This window comes from Mesoplodon densirostris, chromosome 3 (assembly GCF_025265405.1).
Source record: "Mesoplodon densirostris isolate mMesDen1 chromosome 3, mMesDen1 primary haplotype, whole genome shotgun sequence".
Taxonomy (NCBI): Eukaryota; Metazoa; Chordata; class Mammalia; order Artiodactyla; family Ziphiidae; genus Mesoplodon; species Mesoplodon densirostris.
Genome location: NC_082663.1, coordinates 145,266,528 through 145,283,512, shown reverse-complemented (window position 1 = coordinate 145,283,512; position 16,985 = coordinate 145,266,528). Strand labels below are relative to the sequence as shown.

Genomic DNA, 16,985 nt, shown 5'->3' with positions numbered 1-16,985 from the left:
TTATTTCAAGTGACCTTTTAGAGAAAGATGTGGAAGGACACACTCCTAGCTGTGAATGTGACCTGTGGTCCCGGGAGGAGACAGCCACGCCTCCATGAACATCTTGCTTAGTTCTACATGTTCCAAGAAGCACGCAGTTTTACAAACATTCATTAAATTAATTCAAGTGGAAAGTAATTTTTTTCTTTGAGTTGAGTTTCTTTGAGTTGTTCCCTGGGGATCACAGAAGATCGTGAAAACCCTGAGCCCTCCAGGACGTGGCCACAGACATGCTCCAGCCTGGGGGTGGACAGAGGAGCCCAGAGTTGGACCTGGGTGGGTGGGGGCAGGGAGGCAATGAGGGCTAGTGGCTGCAGAAGTTGGGCCTGGGGACCCTCAGTGCCCACATGCATATTTTTTGCCCTGAAATGCCCTCTGTGCCTCTGTTATCATCAAGAAAGGCCCAGTGATCAATGACACATAAGCTTAAGGACTATATCTTCATCAGCTGTGGCCAAGCAAGCCTCAGATATAGAAAGTACAGACTTTCAGATGGGAAGGGGTTGGAGGTTCCTACCTCTGTGTCACTCTTGGAGCTCCAAAGGCCAGCCTTGGCCCTGCTTCCTGTGTGGCGTTGGGCAGTTACTTTGGCCTCTCTGAGCCCTGTGAGAAGGATGAGCCAAGTGAGCTAACGTGTAGGCAGGGACTTGGGGAACATGATGGCTTGTAGCCATATCCCTGCTTCATGGAACCTCTTCATTCACTCCACAGCGGTTTCTTGAGCACCACTGTGTACAAGGCTTTGGGAACAAACCCATGAGTAGGACAGTCGAAGCTCCTGTCCACTCGGAGCCTCCAGTCTAGCAGGTGAATCAACCACACGAGTGGTCAGTGCTGAGCACTGTGCCCACAGTGCCCGGGTGGCATCTGGAGGGGTACCAGGGTGGTGCCTCTTCTCCACCCCTGGTGTGGCTTATTTGGAGGATGGAGGATGAGGAACCAGCAGGGTGCAGTTTGGGGCACCTGCTTCCCTGGCACTGGGAACCTTGCTCCAGCATCTGATTGTGATATGATAAAGGCTGTGACAGAAGAGGGGCAGCCGCTGGGACCCCTCCCCGGCAGAGGATCAGGCAGCCAGGAGAGAGAGGGGCACAGCAAGGCAGCTTTGGTGCCCCCGACCCCAGACCTCTACCATCTTGGGAAACAGTATCCCAGAGGTTTAGGAAGATGCTGACTTAAATGGGCTCCCCAGTCTGGCCGACATGGCTGAAACGCACACTCCGTATTATTCCTTGAAGAAACTGTTATCTTTCTTCAACGGTGTTATGGCTGTAAGTATGTCACAACCTGGGCCCTGGGGATTCGCAGCCCTTCCTCCACAACTGGCTCGTTCAAAGACAGAAATAAGTTGATCCAAATTCACTGACATCCGGATCTGTGGTCCCCAGGGAAGCAGGAGGGATGTAGGGCAGACTGACAAGGAGAAGGATGCACTGGGAACAGGCGTGGCCTCCATCGACCCAGAGCTGCTGAAATCAAGCAGAAGAGTGTGATCTGGGGGACCTGGGGTCCATGGCGGAAGATCTTGGCTCTAAAGAAAATCCTGCAGAAAGCTAAGTTGTTGAGGAAGGCAGGAGGGAATGGTTCTTCTCTTGGTCCTTTACAGTTTTCAAACCATTTTTTTCTCACTATAAAAGTAACCCAAAATATGCACTGCTAAAGAAGTAATTGCTTTTAATAGTAAAACAGTATGAGGAAAGGCTGCCAGGAAAGAGAAGGAAATTAACTATCACTCTTCACCTGTGACTGTATCATTTTGATGGGAGTTAAACAAGATAACGCATTTAAAGGGCTGATGCTTGTCATCGGAACATGGCTTAATAAATATCATCATTATATCCTTCCAGACTTTTCTATGTAACTTTTAAAAACAGCAAAACAAACACGGGATGCTAATGCTTTACAATCTTCATTTTTTTCTCTTTTAAAAAATTTTAAGTTTTTCATCCTTTTAAATAGACTTTTTTAAGAGCAGTTTTAGGTTCACAGCAAAATTGAACAGAAGGTAGAGATGTCCCATATAAGCCCTGCCCCTGCACACGCAGCCTCCCCTACTGTCAACATTCCCCATCAGAGTGGTACATTTGTTATAATGAACCTACACTGATATCATTAGAACCTAAAGTCTATAGTTTATATGAAGGTTCACTCTTGTTGTACTTTATTTATTTATTTTTTTGGCTGGGGTGCGCGGCATGCAGGATCTTAGTTCCCTGACCAGGGATTGAACCCGTGTCCCCTGCAATGGAAGAGCGGAGTCCTAACCACTGGACTGCCAGGAAATTCCTGGTGTACATTCCATGGTTTTGACTAGTGTATCCACCATGTCAGCATCGCATGAGTAGTTTCATTACCCTAAAAATCCTCCGTGCTCCACCCCATCAGCTCTCTTTCCCCGCTAGGCCCTGGCAACCACTGATCCTTCTTCTGTCTCCATAGTTTTGCCTTTTCCAGAATGTCATATCCTTGGAACCATAAACCATGTAGCCTTTTCAGATTGGCTTCTTCCACTCAGCGATATGCCTGTAAGTTTCCTCTATGTTTTTTCCTGGCTTGATAGCTCATTTCTTTTTAGTGCCAATATTCCACTGTCTGGATGTACCACAGTTTATTTAATCTATTCATATGCTGAAGGCCATCTTGGTGGCTTCCAAGTTTCGGAAATTATGGAGAAAGTTGCTAGAAACATCCATGTGCAGGTTTTTATGTGAACATGAGTTTTCAACTACGTTAGATTAATACCCAAGGACCGTGACTGTTGACAATCTACTTTAAAAAAAAATTTAGGCCTTAAAAACATTTTTCTGTATCAATAAACATTCTCCTACCACAGAAGTCAGCAAAGTACAGTCTTGTAAATAGATAGATAGATAAAATTTATTTGTAAATAAAATAAATTTGTTTATGGATTTTGTACGGCTGCTTTTCCACTACACTGGCTGTTTCATTTCAACCAAGACTGTATGGCCTGCGAAGCTCACAATATCGGGTGCTTTTGCAAAAAACTTTGCCACCCCCTGTCTTACAAGCATCATTTAAAATAACTGTGTAGGGACTTCCCTGGTGGCGCAGTGGTTAAGAATCTGCCTGCCAATACAGGGGACACGGGTTTGATCCCTGGTCCGGGAAGATCCCATGTGCCACGGAGCAACTAAGCCTGTGCGCCACAACTACTGGGCCTGCTCTCTAGAGCCCACGAGCCACAACTACTGAGCCCGTATGCCACAACTACTGAAGTCCATGCACCTAGAGCCCGTGCTTCGCAACAAGAGAAGCCATCGCAATGAGAAGCCCACTCACTGCAACGAAGAGTAGCCCCTGCTCGCCGCAACTAGAGAAAGCCCGCGTGTAGCAACGAAGACCCAACACAACTAAAAAATAAATAAATTTATAAAATAAAAAAACTCTCTAGGATTCCATTTTGGGACTGTACCATGATTTACGTACCCAATCTGTGTTATTGATTTGCTTCAGTTACTTCCAACATTTTGTCCTTAATAAACATCCCTGTGCATCCTGGTTTTGAGGCACATATGTGACTATTGTCCCTAGGTTTAATGTCTAGAAATGGAATTTCTAGGTAAAAGATTTTACCATAAAACCTTTCAGGTTTTAAATATGAATTGCAAAATGTTCTCCTGCCACGACTAAGATGACCAAGAAAAGAAGGAATAATGGTCGTGCCAAAAAGGGCCGCGGCCACCTGCAGTGTATTCGCTGTACCAGCTGTGCCCGATGCGTACCCAAGGATAAGGCCATTAAGAAGTTTGTCATTCGGAACATTGTAGAGGCCGCAGCCATCAGGGACATTTCTGAAGCAAGTGTTTTCGATGCCTATGTGCTTCCCAAGCTGTATGTGAAACTGCATTACTGCATGAGTTGTGCCATTCACAGCAAGGTAGTCAGGAATCGTTCTCGGGAAGCCGGGAAGGACCAAACCCCTCCACCCCGACTTAGACCTGCTGGTGCTGCCCCACGACCTCCACCAAAGCCCATGTAAGGAGCTAAGTCCTTAAAGACTAAAGAAATACTGTTCCCTGGAAAGTCAATAAAGTGGAAATTATACTTAAAAAAAAAAAGATATTGGGCTTCCCTGGTGGCGCAGTGGTTGAGAGTCCGCCTGCCGATGCAGGGGACACGGGTTCGTGCCCTGGTCCGGGAAGATCCCACATGCCGCGGAGCGTCGGGGCCCGTGAGCCATGGCCGCTGAGCCTGCGCGTCCGGAGCCTGTGCTCTGCAACGGGAGAGGCCACAGCAGTGAGCAGCCCGCGTAACGCAAAAAAAAAAAAAAAAAAAAGATATTGTGAGCTCACTCTTAGCTCTTTAGCCTTTTGTCATGTTTTTTCATGTGTGTGATGTGAGGTAGGGGTCTAATTTGATTTTTTTTTTTTCCCATTTGGTGACATACTGTTGCACTTACCAACTGGTCCATCCAGTCCTCCTCTGGCTATGCTAGTTTCCATTATGCTCAAGTCTGTTCTGTGTACACTGCTTTGTTCCATTGGCCCATGTGTATATCCTCCATTAACACAACACTATTGTAATTGCCATGCAGCACAAGTACATGTTCAGGTACATGGGGTATGAATATTTCGAGCATGATCATGCAAATAGCATGCCACAGATTTTGCATGTCTTACTCATTCTCACATATAGCCTTAGCCAAATGTCTCCCCAGAGTCCAGCTCCGAGAGTCCCCGTTCCCACTTCCCTTAAAATCTTGTCTGAGCTCATCATCCCACCCAAAGTTGAATCTGTGTCCAGCATTTTTTGTTTTCCTTCCTCCACTGTGTTGCTGCAAAACTACAGCAATTTCAGTTTGGGGGTTTCAGGGAGACCCTTGCTCTAGCCATCTTCCAGAGCATAAACAGCCCCGACTGTTAAAGCATGCACCCTCACTTTCCTCCTCCCTGAATCTCCATCATCTCTCATTTTCTTTCTTTTTTATAAATTTATTCATTTATTTTTGGCTGTGTTGGGTCTTCATTGCTGCGCGTGTGCTTTCTCTAGTTGCAGCGAGTGGGGGCTACTCTTCATTGCAGTGCTTGGGCTTCTCATTGTGGTGGCTTCTCTTGTTGCGGAGCACAGGCTCTAGGCTTGTGGGCTTCATTAGTTGTGGCTCGCCGGCTCTAGATCTCAGGCTCAGTAGTTGTGGTGAACGGGCTTAGTTGCTCTGCAGCATGTGGGATCTTCCCGGAATGGGGATTGAACCCTTGTTCCCTGTATTGGCAGGTGGATGCTTAACCACTGCCCCACCAGGGAAGTCCTTGTTTTCTTTCTTAATTACTTCATTCAGCAAAGATTTATTGAACAGGTGCTGTGTCTGCAAGATTTCGTTTTCTCTACAGTAGACTGTGGACACTATTTTATCCATGTTTCAACTCGGAGGAATCAAATAGTACTCTCTCTCACACCCCACGTCCAACCCACTGGCAAATCCGATCGACTTTACCCTCGGCGTCCGGTCCATCCAAAGCTGATGGCGTTGGGAGCCACGAAGGGTTCAGAGCAGAATCATGCCCCGACTCAGGTGCTCACAGGCGCCCTCTGGCGGCTATGGAGGAAACAGAGTGTAGCGGGGACCAGGGTGGAGGGACTGTATTGGTCCAGATGGGAGATGGTGGGGGCTGGACTCGGTGGGGCCAGGAGGGGGTGAGAAGTGGGCAGATTCTGGATAGACTGAAGATGGAGACAATAGGACTTGCCAACGGCTGGATATCTGTCCTCTGGACGCTCCAGTCACCCAGAGGTTGGGAAATATTATTTTTCTTTTTAAAAAATATTTATTTACTTGGTTGCGCCGGGTCTTAGTGGCGGCTGGTGGGCTTTTTTTTTTTTTTTTTTTTTTGGTGGGCTCTTCAGTTGCGGCAGGCAGGCTCCTTAGTTGTGACATACAAACCCTAAGTTGGCATGCATGTGGGATCTAGTTCCCTGACCCGGGATGAACCCAGGCCCCCTGCTTTGGGAGTGCAGAGTCTTAACCACTGAACCACCAGGGAAGTCCCGGGAAATATTATTTTTTAATTATTTTTTATTTTTGGTCACGCAGTGGCGGCTTGCGAGATCTTAGTTCCCGGAACAGGGATCGAACCCAGGCCCCCAGCAGTGGAAGCACGGATTCCTAAACACTGGACCGCCAGGGAATTCCCAGGAAATACTAATATTAATAGGAATTCTCAGAATCTGTTACAGGAGCCACATGTCTGCGGTCTCACAACTGCCTTCATATTTCTCCCGGTCGACTGTGGGGACCCCTGATGTGTATCCACTGTGCTTTCCTGCCTCTCTGTGTCAAGGCCAGATAAGCCCAGCCATCGGCTGGTCTGGCAACTCAAAGCCTGAATTATCAAAGAGATTTTAATGATAATGATAATAATAATAGGCATAGATGAAATAGATGAAAGGGGAGACAGGAGCTGACCTTCCTTTGACCCCCCCCCCCAATCTGGTCTCTAGAAGCTCCACAGAACCCACTGAGACCCCCTGCTGGTCCCACCCCTCCGTTGTGCAGATGGAGAAACTGAGGCTTTGGAGGGAAGCAGCTTTTCCTCGATGGATAACTTGAAGTCCCCCCACCCCCGCTTACAGCATTTCCCACTGTTTCCCACCAGGCATGTGAATTTCATCGGAAACATGAGGCATTCTCCCCTGGCACCCACCCTCCTGTCATCTGGTATCTCCCCTTCAGTCTGGTCACCTCTCCCCGCAATTTGTATTTCTCAGGTTTCTTGGCCCTTCCTCTGTTTTTTGTTTTGCTTTGTTTTGTTTTTCTTGACCTTGCAGCACGGCTTTAGGGATCTTAGTGCCCCGACCAGGGATCGAACCGGGCCCTCGGCCAGTGAAAGCACTGAGTTCTAACCACTGGACCACCAGGGAATTCCCTCCTGCCTCTGTTTGGTGCCCCCCACTCTCCCTCCTGCCCGGCCCCTGCTGTCTGCACACCCCGCTGGATGTCGCCTCTTAGGCCTCCCAGACTCTCAGAGAGTGCTGGCCGTGAAATGGGGTTCTAGCTATTATTATTATTTTTTAAATGAATTTATTTATTTATTTATTCATTTTTTGGCTGCGTTGGGTCTTCGTTGCTGTGCGGGCTTTGTCTAGTTGCGGCGAGGGAGGGCTACTCTTCGTTGCAGTGCGCAGGCTTTCTCACTGAGGTGGCTTCTTTCGTTGCAGAGCACGGGCTCTAAGCACGCGGGCTTCAGTCCTTGGGGCACGCAGGCTCAGTAGTTGTGGTGCACGGGCTTAGTTACTCCGTGGCACGTGGGATCCTCGCGGACCAGGGCTTGAACCTGTGTCCCCTGGATTAGCAGGCGGATTCTTAATCACTGCGCCACCAGGGAAGTCCCTCCAGCAATTACTGATAGCTCCTAAGAATATCCCACTGCCAGCATCCTGGACAACATTCAGGAATGCTACACCTGGAAGAAATAAACTAACACCCCCCCACCCCTCCTCCCCCAGGCGTGTGTTCTTTCAAAATGGAGAGGCCACGGCGGCCTGGAGATGGGGTGGAAGGACTCCCAGCAGGCTCCCACCCCCCACTCCCCACCCTGTGTCTTCCAGTGTTTCTCGGTCATGCTCATCATTCTCATCGTGGAAATCACTGTCGCCGCAGTGGTCCTTGCCTTCTTCCCGATTTTAAGTACAGCTCGGCTTCTCTCACTCTGCATTAGAAATAAATAGAATCAATAGAAGCCCCGCCCCTCCCCCCGGGAGGCTCCCATGCTCCCCAGGATCCGGTGATGGTGGGAGACTGAGTCTCCAGAGATAGGGCGGAAAGCCGGAAACCTCAGCCCTGCCTTCAAAGGCTCCCCTCAAGAAACTGCGGAGTGAATTGGACCACCTCTCATTTGGGGGAGGAATGGGAAGTAATTGCTGGTGGAGGAATGGGAAAAGTTGTGAAGTTTCTTGGGGTTTTGAAATGAGTTCAAAATAGAGGGCTATTTAGCAATATCCATCAAAATGAAAAAGCACGGACACTTTGACCCAACCATCTGGTCCCTAGGAATTATCCAAGGATATGCTTGTTTGTGTGCAGCATGACATACATACCAGGTTGTGAAAAAGATTGCTGCTGGCCTAGTGAGTATCAGTTTGGGGCGGGGGGAGTTTATAATGTATAATAATCCACACAAGGGAGTCTGATGCAGCTGGAAAGAAGGAAGGAGGAGGCTCTATATGCAGGAGATGGTACATTGTCCAGGACATAGTGCTGTCCCCGTTTGCGTCCCCCCAGAGGCTCACCCTGAGAAAAGGATTTGAAGGCTCATAGTTTAGTTGAGAGGTGATCCCAAGAAGCACCTGTAGGGGACAGGGGCAGTGAGGCAGGGAAGGGAATGTAGCCCCTAAAAGCTGACACTGCGGGGCTTCCCTGGTGGCGCAGTGGTTGAGAGTCCGCCTGCCGATGCAGGGGACGCGGGTTCGTGCTCCGGTCCGGGAAGATCCCACATGCCGCGGAGCGGCTGGGCCCGTGAGCCATGGCCGCTGAGCCTGCGCGTCCGGAGCCTGTGCTCCGCAACGGGAGAGGCCACAACAGTGAGAGGCCTGCGTACCGCAAAAAAAAAAAAAAAAAAAAAAGCCGACACTGTGCAACTGGGCTCAGTCCTGGTGGGGGATGTCGGGGACGCAGCAAGGAGCACGCCATCTATTTTCTCCACCCAAGCGACTAGGGAGCTGCAGTATTAATCCAACACCTCCCCTCAGTCATTGATTAAGGGCTGCTCCCAGGGCTCATGCGTGCTGAGAGGCCACTGCAAGAACCTCGGTTGCTGGGGGCTTCCCTGGGGGTCCAGTGGTTAAGACTCGGAGCTTCGACTGCAGGGGGCGCGGGTTCCATTAGTTCTCAGGGAACGAAGATCTTGAATGCCGCAAGGCGCGGCCAAAAAGTTAAAAAAAAAAAAAAAAAGAACCTCGGTTGCTGGCAGCGGGAAGTCGGGCTCCGCGGCACAGAAATAAGAGAAGCCACCGGGATTTGAGCAGGGCACCGAGAGCCACTGCTACTCGTGTTGCGAACAGCCGGATGCAGAACAATGAGAATAGAATAAAGCGAGGGGAACAATAATGAGGATATTATACTTTGCTTTGACACACATAGCGTATGTCTTTGGAGACACTGGAAACCGTAACAGTCGAGGCAGTGAAGTGGGAGAAACTTGTCGGCTGGGAGAAAAAAGTGGGAGGGAGACTTTTCATGGTTTACCCTTCTGTGATTTGTGAATTTTGAGCCGTGTGACTATTTCATTTCTTTGGGGAAAAAAATGGTTTTAATTTAGACCTCTATTTAAAAAATAGAAAATTAAAGTTGCCCCTTTTGTGCAGAGAGAAATTCAGTTGCTGAAGATGATATTCAAGTCCCTCATCGAGTTGCAGCCATAACGGGGGCGTAGCAGGCGTGTGGGCGATTCAAAAGAGCAGATGATTCAAAGCCGTTTGTGATGTGCTGGGCTCGAGACCCACGCTCTTCCCTGTGTCCCTCTCGGGGGTGATGGTAGCCTGAGTTCGTCCTCCTCCAGCGCAGACCCATGGCTGGGGGAGGGGCCATGAAGGAAGCAGAAGGGAAGCCCCCACCTCCCTCCTGAGTCCCCAAGAAACCTCACCAAATGGGGCACCTTGCTGTTTTCTGTGCTCACCGCTCCCTGTTTCATCTCTGAGGTTAGAGAAGTGGACTTGGAGCACAAATTTGTGACCCTGAGAATTAGAGGTTACAATGAGCCGGATGACTATTCCCTGGAATGGAATTTGGTCATGGAGAAGGTGAGATTCACATCCTTTTTTTTTTGTTTGTTTAATTTATTTTTATTGTAGTAAAAGATATATAAGTTTATCATCTTACCATTTTTAAGTGTCCAGTTCAGTGGCATTAAGCACTTTCCTATGGTTGTGCAACCATCACCACCCTGCATCCCCAGAACTGAAACTCTGTCCCCATTAAACACTAAGGCTCCTTCCCCCAACCCCCCGTACCCACCATCCTACATTCTACCATTCTCTAGGAATTTGACTCCTCTAGGGACCTCATATAAGTGGAATCATACAGTATTTGTCTTTTTGTGTCTGGCTTATTTCACTTAGCATCCTCAAGCTTCATTCATGTTGTAGCATGAATTTCCTTCCTTTTTAGGGCCGAATAATATTCCATTGTATGGATGGACCACATTTTATTTATCCCTTCCTCTGTCAATGGATACTTGGGTTGCTTCCACCTTTTGGCTATTGTGAATCATGCTGCTGTGAACATGGGTGTACAGATATCTCTCCGAGTCCCTGTTTTCAGTTCTTTTCAGTATATACCCAGAAATGGAACTGCTGGATCATCTGATAATTCTATGTTTAATTTTGGGGGGAATTTTCATACTGTTTTCCATAGCAGCTGCACCGTTTTACATTCCCATCAGCAATGAAGGCACAAGGGTTCCAGTTTCTCCACATCCTTATCACCACTTGTTATTTTCTGCTTTTTTTTTTTTTTTTTTGCAGTACGCGGGCCTCCCACTGTCGTGGTCTCCCCCATTGCAGAGCACAGGCTCCGGATGCACAGGCTCAGCGGCCATGGCTCACGGGCCCAGCCGCTCCGCGGCACGTGGGATCTTCTCGGACCGGGGCACGAACCCGTGTTCCCTGCATCGGCAGGCGGACGCCCAACCACTGCGCCACCAGGGAAGCCCTGCTTTTGTTTTTTGATAGTAGCCATTCTCATGGGTGTGAGGTGGTGAGACTTATATCTTGAGTCTTGGTGTTTAAGGAGCAAGACTGGTCTCCATGTGTCATCTAAGCTCTTGAGGCAGATGGTTGAGAAGGATCTTTGAGGCTAGGGAGGGTGTGGAATGGAAAAGTCATTGCCTGTTTCTAGGACTGTTTTCCATCTGGGTCTGGGGCCCAAGAACTGCTATGGGGTCAAGTTCAGCTTGGGAGGGGTCACACGATGGGTAGGGTCACACACTTGCCTGCATCCCCGTTTTGGCTTCTGAAGCTTGAGGTGGTAGAAAGTACTTCTCATTCATTCATATAGTCCTTCCACTAATCTTTTTTTTAAATTTAAGTATAGTTTCTTAAAATATTTTTTTAATATTTATTTGATTGCACTGGGTCTTAGTTGCAGCAGGCAGGCTCCTTCGTTGCAGCTTGCCAGCTCCTTAGTTGTGGCATGTGAACTCTTAGTTGTGGCATGCAGGTGGGATCTAGTTCCCTGACCAGGGGTCAAAACCAGACCCCCTGCATTGGGAGTGTGGAGTCCTAACCACTGCGGCACCAGGGAAGTCCCTATGCCACAGCTTCTTTTTTTTTTTTTTTTTTTTTTTTTTTTGCGGTATGCGGGCCTCCCACTGCTGTGGCCTCCCCCGTCGCGGAGCACAGGCTCCGGACACGCAGGCTCCGGACGCGCAGGCTCAGCGGCCATGGCTCACGGGCCCAGCCGCTCCGCGGCATATGGGATCCTCCCAGACCGGGGCACTAACCCGTATCCCCTGCATCGGCAGGCGGACTCTCAACCACTTGCGCCACCAGGGAGGCCCTGCCACAGCTTCTTTATCCATTCCTCTGTTGATGGACCTTTAGGTTGCTGTCCTTCCACGAGTCTTTATTGAACACCTACTATGTGCTGGGCCCTGTTCAGGGGTCTGGGGACAAAGCAGGGCACAAAACAAAATCCTTGCCCTGTGTTGCTGACACTCGAGTGGGGAGATGGAGAAAAAACCTCTAAGTAAACATTGGTGGCAGGGGTGATAAGTGCCATGAAAAAGAAAGCAAGGCAGGGAAAGGGCAGAGAGAGTCAGGATTTTGTTTACTTGTAGGTGCTATTAGTCATCTATTTTCAGCACACAGTGGGATGGCCTGTCCTAGTCTTTTTGTAGTTAGTTGGGGATCATGTGATGAGTTCTGGCCAATGAGCTGGGAGGAGAAGTGATGTGAGTCACTTCCTGGCCAAATTATTTAATTACCAGTGTAGGGCCCTCTGGACCTTTTTTTCTTTTTTCCACAATAGTGGAATCATCTGGATGGTGGCTGCTTCACAAGCCTGAGTCCCTGAGAGACTTTGATAAACGGAGTTCCCCTGCCAGGTTGGTATGAGCATGTAGTGTGAGATGAACTGCTGAAATTGAAGGGCTGTTTGTTATGCAGCATCACTTAGCCTGGCCTGACTGATACAGGGCTGGTGGCTAGCTTAGAAAGAGGGGTCAGGGCAAGCCTTCCTGAGGAGGAACACTTGAACAGAGACCTGAATGAAGTGAGCCATGCAGACATCTGATAGAACAGCATTCCAAAAAGAGGGAACAGCCACCTAAAGGCAGCAAGGCTGATGCTTACTAAGTGTATTTAAGAAACAGAGAGATCAGTGTGGATCTGAGTGAGTTCAAGAGAGAGCAGGGAGATGAGGACCTGAAGGTGACAAGGCAGATCATGCAGGGCCTTGTGGGCCATGGTGAGGAATTCAGCTTTTACTCCCAAGTAAGATGACAGCCATGGAGGGTGCTAAGCCATGATGGGGTGGGGAAAGGGAGGCATTTAGCACAGGCATTGGAATATTGTGACTACTCTAAACAGTAGCCATGGTGACCATGATTTCTAGTGTTTTTATTATTTTGAAATTTGAAAGGGAGTCTTCAAGTATTTATTCTCTTCTCTGCAGCTAAAGTGCTGTGACATGAAGGACTACACAGATTTTCCATCCTTCGAAAGGATGACTGGCCACACCTACCCCAGGGGCTGCTATAAATCCATCGGGACCGTGGCCTGTGATGGGCACAACGTGTCTTCAGATGTCATCCACCAGGAGGTAACTTGACATTTTGTTAGGCGTCTAGGTAGACCCAGAGGGCTGGGGACTTCTATAAAAATTGCATCTTTGCAGGAATCCCAGCGATTTTGACCACAATTTCAGCTCATTTCGACCACACAGCGGAGTTACCATCCCCATTTCACAGATGGGGAAACTGAGGCTGGGGAGGAGAGTGGTTCAAGGTCACATGGCTTTGGTAGAGCCGGGATTTGATCCATGTTCATCTGTGTCCATTGCCTGGGTCACACTGCCTGCCTCACAGAGAAGTCAAATTGCAGCAATAATGATGGAAAATGATTGTTCTGTAGATAGTGATGGCTGCCACATGACTGGGTACTTATTCAGTGAATTCAGTCTCCATCGCACCCCTTGAAGTGGGGACTGCCCCTCTCCCATTTTACAGATGAGGATACTGAGGCACAGAGAGGTTCCCATAGCCAGGGAGGGTTGGAGCTGGGCTTCAAACCCCAGCCCTAGCTTCCCCACCCCTAACTTCCACAGCAGGGGAATAAACACATGGGTCTTCCTTGAGAAATCAGAGTCATTCCTTAATTCATCCCTTCACGCTGAATGTCTCTTGCTGGGTGAATTGGCCAGAGTGAGTCCCAGGCTAGGGCCTCAGAGAGGGACGTGGCATCACACAGTGACCCACTGTGCCCTGTACAACCTGCCTGTCAACCTCCCACTCACCCCCTCACTCATTCCACTCTAGCCACACTGACCTCCTCGCTGCTGCACAAATACAACAGGCACATGCTTGCCTCAGGGCCTTTGCATAGGCTGTATTTTTTTTTCTTTTTTTTTGGCCTTGCAGCTTGGCTTGCAGGATCTTAGTTCCCTGACCCAAGACTGAACCCGAGCCCCTTGGCAATGAAAGCACCAAGTCCTAGCTACTGGATTGCCTGGGAATTCCCATGTTCTTTCAGCCTGGAATGCTCTTCCCCTAAATGTTTTCCTACCTCATCTCTTTCAAGTCTGTGCACGGTTGTCACTTCCTCAGTGAGGCTGTTCCTGAACCCCTATCTATAAAAGGATGTCCCCCATTCACCATCACACCCCATCTCCTTACCCTGTGTTAGTGTGTCCAGCGCTTAGTCACCACCTGACAAAGTCATTGCTGTACCTGCTTATTTTATTACCTGTTTTTCCCACTCAACTGTTAGCCCCACCAAGGCAGAAATGTTTTCTCTTTTGTACATTGCTGGGTTCCCAGCACCCGTTTCAGTGCCCAGCACACAGTGGACACTTAAAAAAAGCCTATTAAATGAAAGGGGGCACTGAGCCCTTTGAATTCAAGACAACTCAAGCTTCCAGAAGAAAGGGGAGTATCTCAGTGGCTGCAGGAAGGGAAGTGAAGGTCCCATCACCTGTAGGTGGCTGTTCTGCTCATTCACTGTGCCTGTTCTCTTAATCTCTCCGAGCTTCAGCTTCTTCACCTATAAAACAGAGAAAAGACTAGTACCCACTTTATGGGATTATAGTGAGAAAATACATGAAAATGGCTGAGAAGGTGCTGGATACATGTTAGCCCGTTTGTTCATATGTAAAGAGGACTTAGAAATAACTAACAGTTACTGAATGCTGGATATGTATCAGGCCACTGCTGTGTACTTCATGTAGATTCTTTCGTTTAATCCTCACAAAAATCTTGTGAGGCAGAGCCTATTGGTCCCATTTACAGTTGGGGAAACTGAGGCACAGAGAGGTGTAGTGACTTCTCCAAGGTCACACAGCTAGCAATAACTTGGGACATCTGATCATATTCTTTTTTTAAAATATATTTTTAAAATTTATTTAATTTTTGGCTGCGTTGGGTCTTAGTTGCAGCATGCGGGCTTAGTTGCCCCTTGGCATGTGGCATCTTAGTTACCGGCTAGGGATTGAACCCACATCCCCTGCACTGGTAGGCGGATTCTCAACCACTGGACCACTAGGGAAGTCCCTTTGGTCATATTCTTAATCAACACACTTGGATATCAATACAAATGGATACTAGGAAGTAAATGGTATGTTCTGGGGTGGGGTGAGGGAATGAGGAGGCCAAGGAAGATGCTGAGGTGGGGGGAGCAGTCAAGTAAGAAAGAGCCAAGGTCCTTATGGCTGTGTCCTTTTCTCCTCCCTGAATCTGAGAGGAATGTTGGTTGTCCACCCATTGGGGGTTGATGGGGACTTGGAATCCAGGAGTCCCTAACCAGGTTCTGCCTGCTGTGATGTTTGTATCTGCAGGGCTGTTTCCCTAAGCTCCTGAAAATAACCAAGACTCAGAGCATCAACCTGAGTGGAGGCTCTCTGGGGGCAGCAGTGATACAGGTGAGGTCCAGCTCCTCTGGGACACACCAGGCTCTTTTATTGAGCACCTACTGTATGCCAAGCACTGTTAGGGACACTGGGGACAGAGCAGCGACAAAAGACAAAATCCCTTTTGGGACTTCCCTGGCAGTCCAGTGGTTAGGACTCTGTGCTCCCAATGCAGGGGGCACGGGTTTGATCCTTGGTTGGGGAACTAAGATCCTGTATGCTGCAGGGCACGGCCAAAATAAATAAATAAATAAAATAATAATAATAAAGACAAAATCCCTACCATGGTGGAGCTGACATTCAGTGGGGGGGGGGATGGATGATCATTTCAGTTTAAGATACCTGCTGGGAAGGAAGTAAAAGAGGGTGACAGGATAGGGAAGGGAATCAGGGATGGCCTCCCTGGTGACATTTGACCAGTGACTTGAGGAGGTGAGGAAAAGCCATGTGTGTATATGGGAGTTGACCGAGGGAAGGGCTGGTGCAAAAGCACTGAGGCAGCAATAAGCATGGCTTTCTCAAGGACCAGCAGAGAGGCCCCTGTGGCTGGGCAGGGTGAGTGAGGAGGATGGTAGGGGGAGATGAGGGCAAGGCCTTGTGGACTACAGAGGGGCATGGCTTTTATTCTGAGTATGATAGAAAACCATGAGAAGGGTTTTAACATTCACTTTTTCACTCTACAAACCGTATTGAGCACCTACTGAGTCCGGGCACTGTTGTAGGCACTGGGGATACAACAATAAACTAAACAGACAAAAATCCCTGCTCTCATGGGGATGACATTCTAATCAGCAGGGAGAAACAAAAAATATGATTTTTTTTTTTTTTTGGCTGTGCCAGGCGGCTTACAGGATCTCAGTTCCCCGACCAGGGATTGAGCCTGGGTCACAGCAGTGAAAGTGCTGAATCATAACCACTAGACCACCAGGGAACTCCCAAAATATGGTTTTTTTAAATTAGAAAATTTATTGCATGATAGTGATAAGAGTTAAGGAGAAATATAAAACTGGGAAGAAGAGAGAGGAGGTAATTTTAAGCAGGGTGATTTCATTACTGTTTACCTATAAAGGGGGCAAGGTATGAAGGTGCTGGGGGCCTCAGACCTAATTCAGGTGAAGAAAAACTTACTCCAGGGATATGCCCTGTCCACCCAGCTAATGAGTCTGGCTTACACTTATGTGGTAGGAGGCCTGTGTGGGAAAGTACTGGGGCTCTGAACTCCAGCCCTGGTCATGTCACTCACTAGCTCTCTGACAGAGCATCAGGACCATGGCCTCCCTCATTTGTAAAATGGACTGCCTAATTGTTGTGAGCCATTCATGAGGTGCAGTATGTCAGAGGCTTTGCACGATGCCCTACCCACAGAAAGCATGAAGTGATTGTGGGAAGTTATTGTCATTAAGTCTAGGGAGGTCCTGTCCAAAGCAAGGATCACAGGAAGGCAGTGGCTGAAAGGTGATAAGGTCTCCATGCACCAGTAGAGATGCTCAAAGACTACTCATTATCGCAACACTATTCTCATTCCTGAACCTTGTCCGAGGGGGAATCTTTGCTCAGAGCCCAGCCCAGACAGGCCCCAGGGAGAAAAGAATAAACATAAGCTTGGGAAGTAAATGGAAGTTGTTTTCAATTCAACTGGTCTTGACTTTTTACACCATCTAGATTGTAAAAACAGAATGAAATATGATTTGTAATACACAGAATGGATAAAGCAATAAATAATGGCAGAATATTGCTCAACTTTCAAAAGCCAGGTTTCCCTTTTGAAAAAAAGAAAATTCTCATCCCAAACACTAGCCTAAGCAAGCAGGGGCTTCAGTGGCTGCACACAACAAAGACTTTGTGGAATTAGTTCCAGAGAGTCACTGAACAA

General features: G+C 48.3%; 2 protein-coding genes across 2 annotated transcripts; both read left to right on the top strand.

Moving 5' to 3' along the window:
- The first annotated feature begins 1,241 nt into the window (after positions 1 to 1,241).
- Positions 1,242 to 16,486, top strand: TSPAN16 (tetraspanin 16). Its single transcript, XM_060094474.1, has 8 exons — positions 1,242 to 1,310; positions 1,428 to 1,526; positions 7,603 to 7,681; positions 8,224 to 8,229; positions 9,701 to 9,792; positions 12,665 to 12,811; positions 15,041 to 15,124; positions 16,478 to 16,486. Exons 1-8 carry the CDS (start codon positions 1,242 to 1,244, stop codon positions 16,484 to 16,486), a joined length of 585 nt encoding a protein of 194 aa, XP_059950457.1.
- Positions 3,692 to 4,112, top strand: LOC132485691 (small ribosomal subunit protein eS26-like). The gene has a single exon (XM_060092269.1). It carries the CDS (start codon positions 3,692 to 3,694, stop codon positions 4,037 to 4,039), a length of 348 nt encoding a protein of 115 aa, XP_059948252.1. The 3' UTR covers positions 4,040 to 4,112.
- Positions 16,487 to 16,985: the final 499 nt, after the last annotated feature.

Coding starts and splice junctions, on each gene's coding strand:
- TSPAN16 (XM_060094474.1), top strand. CDS start 1,242: ATGGCTGAAACGCACACTCCGTATTATTCCTTGAAGAAACTGTTATCT. Junction 1,527..7,602: donor TGCTGAAATCAAGCAGAAGA/GTGTGATCTGGG, acceptor TGTGTCTTCCAG/TGTTTCTCGGTCATGCTCAT. Junction 9,793..12,664: donor GGAATTTGGTCATGGAGAAG/GTGAGATTCACA, acceptor TCTTCTCTGCAG/CTAAAGTGCTGTGACATGAA.
- LOC132485691 (XM_060092269.1), top strand. CDS start 3,692: ATGACCAAGAAAAGAAGGAATAATGGTCGTGCCAAAAAGGGCCGCGGC.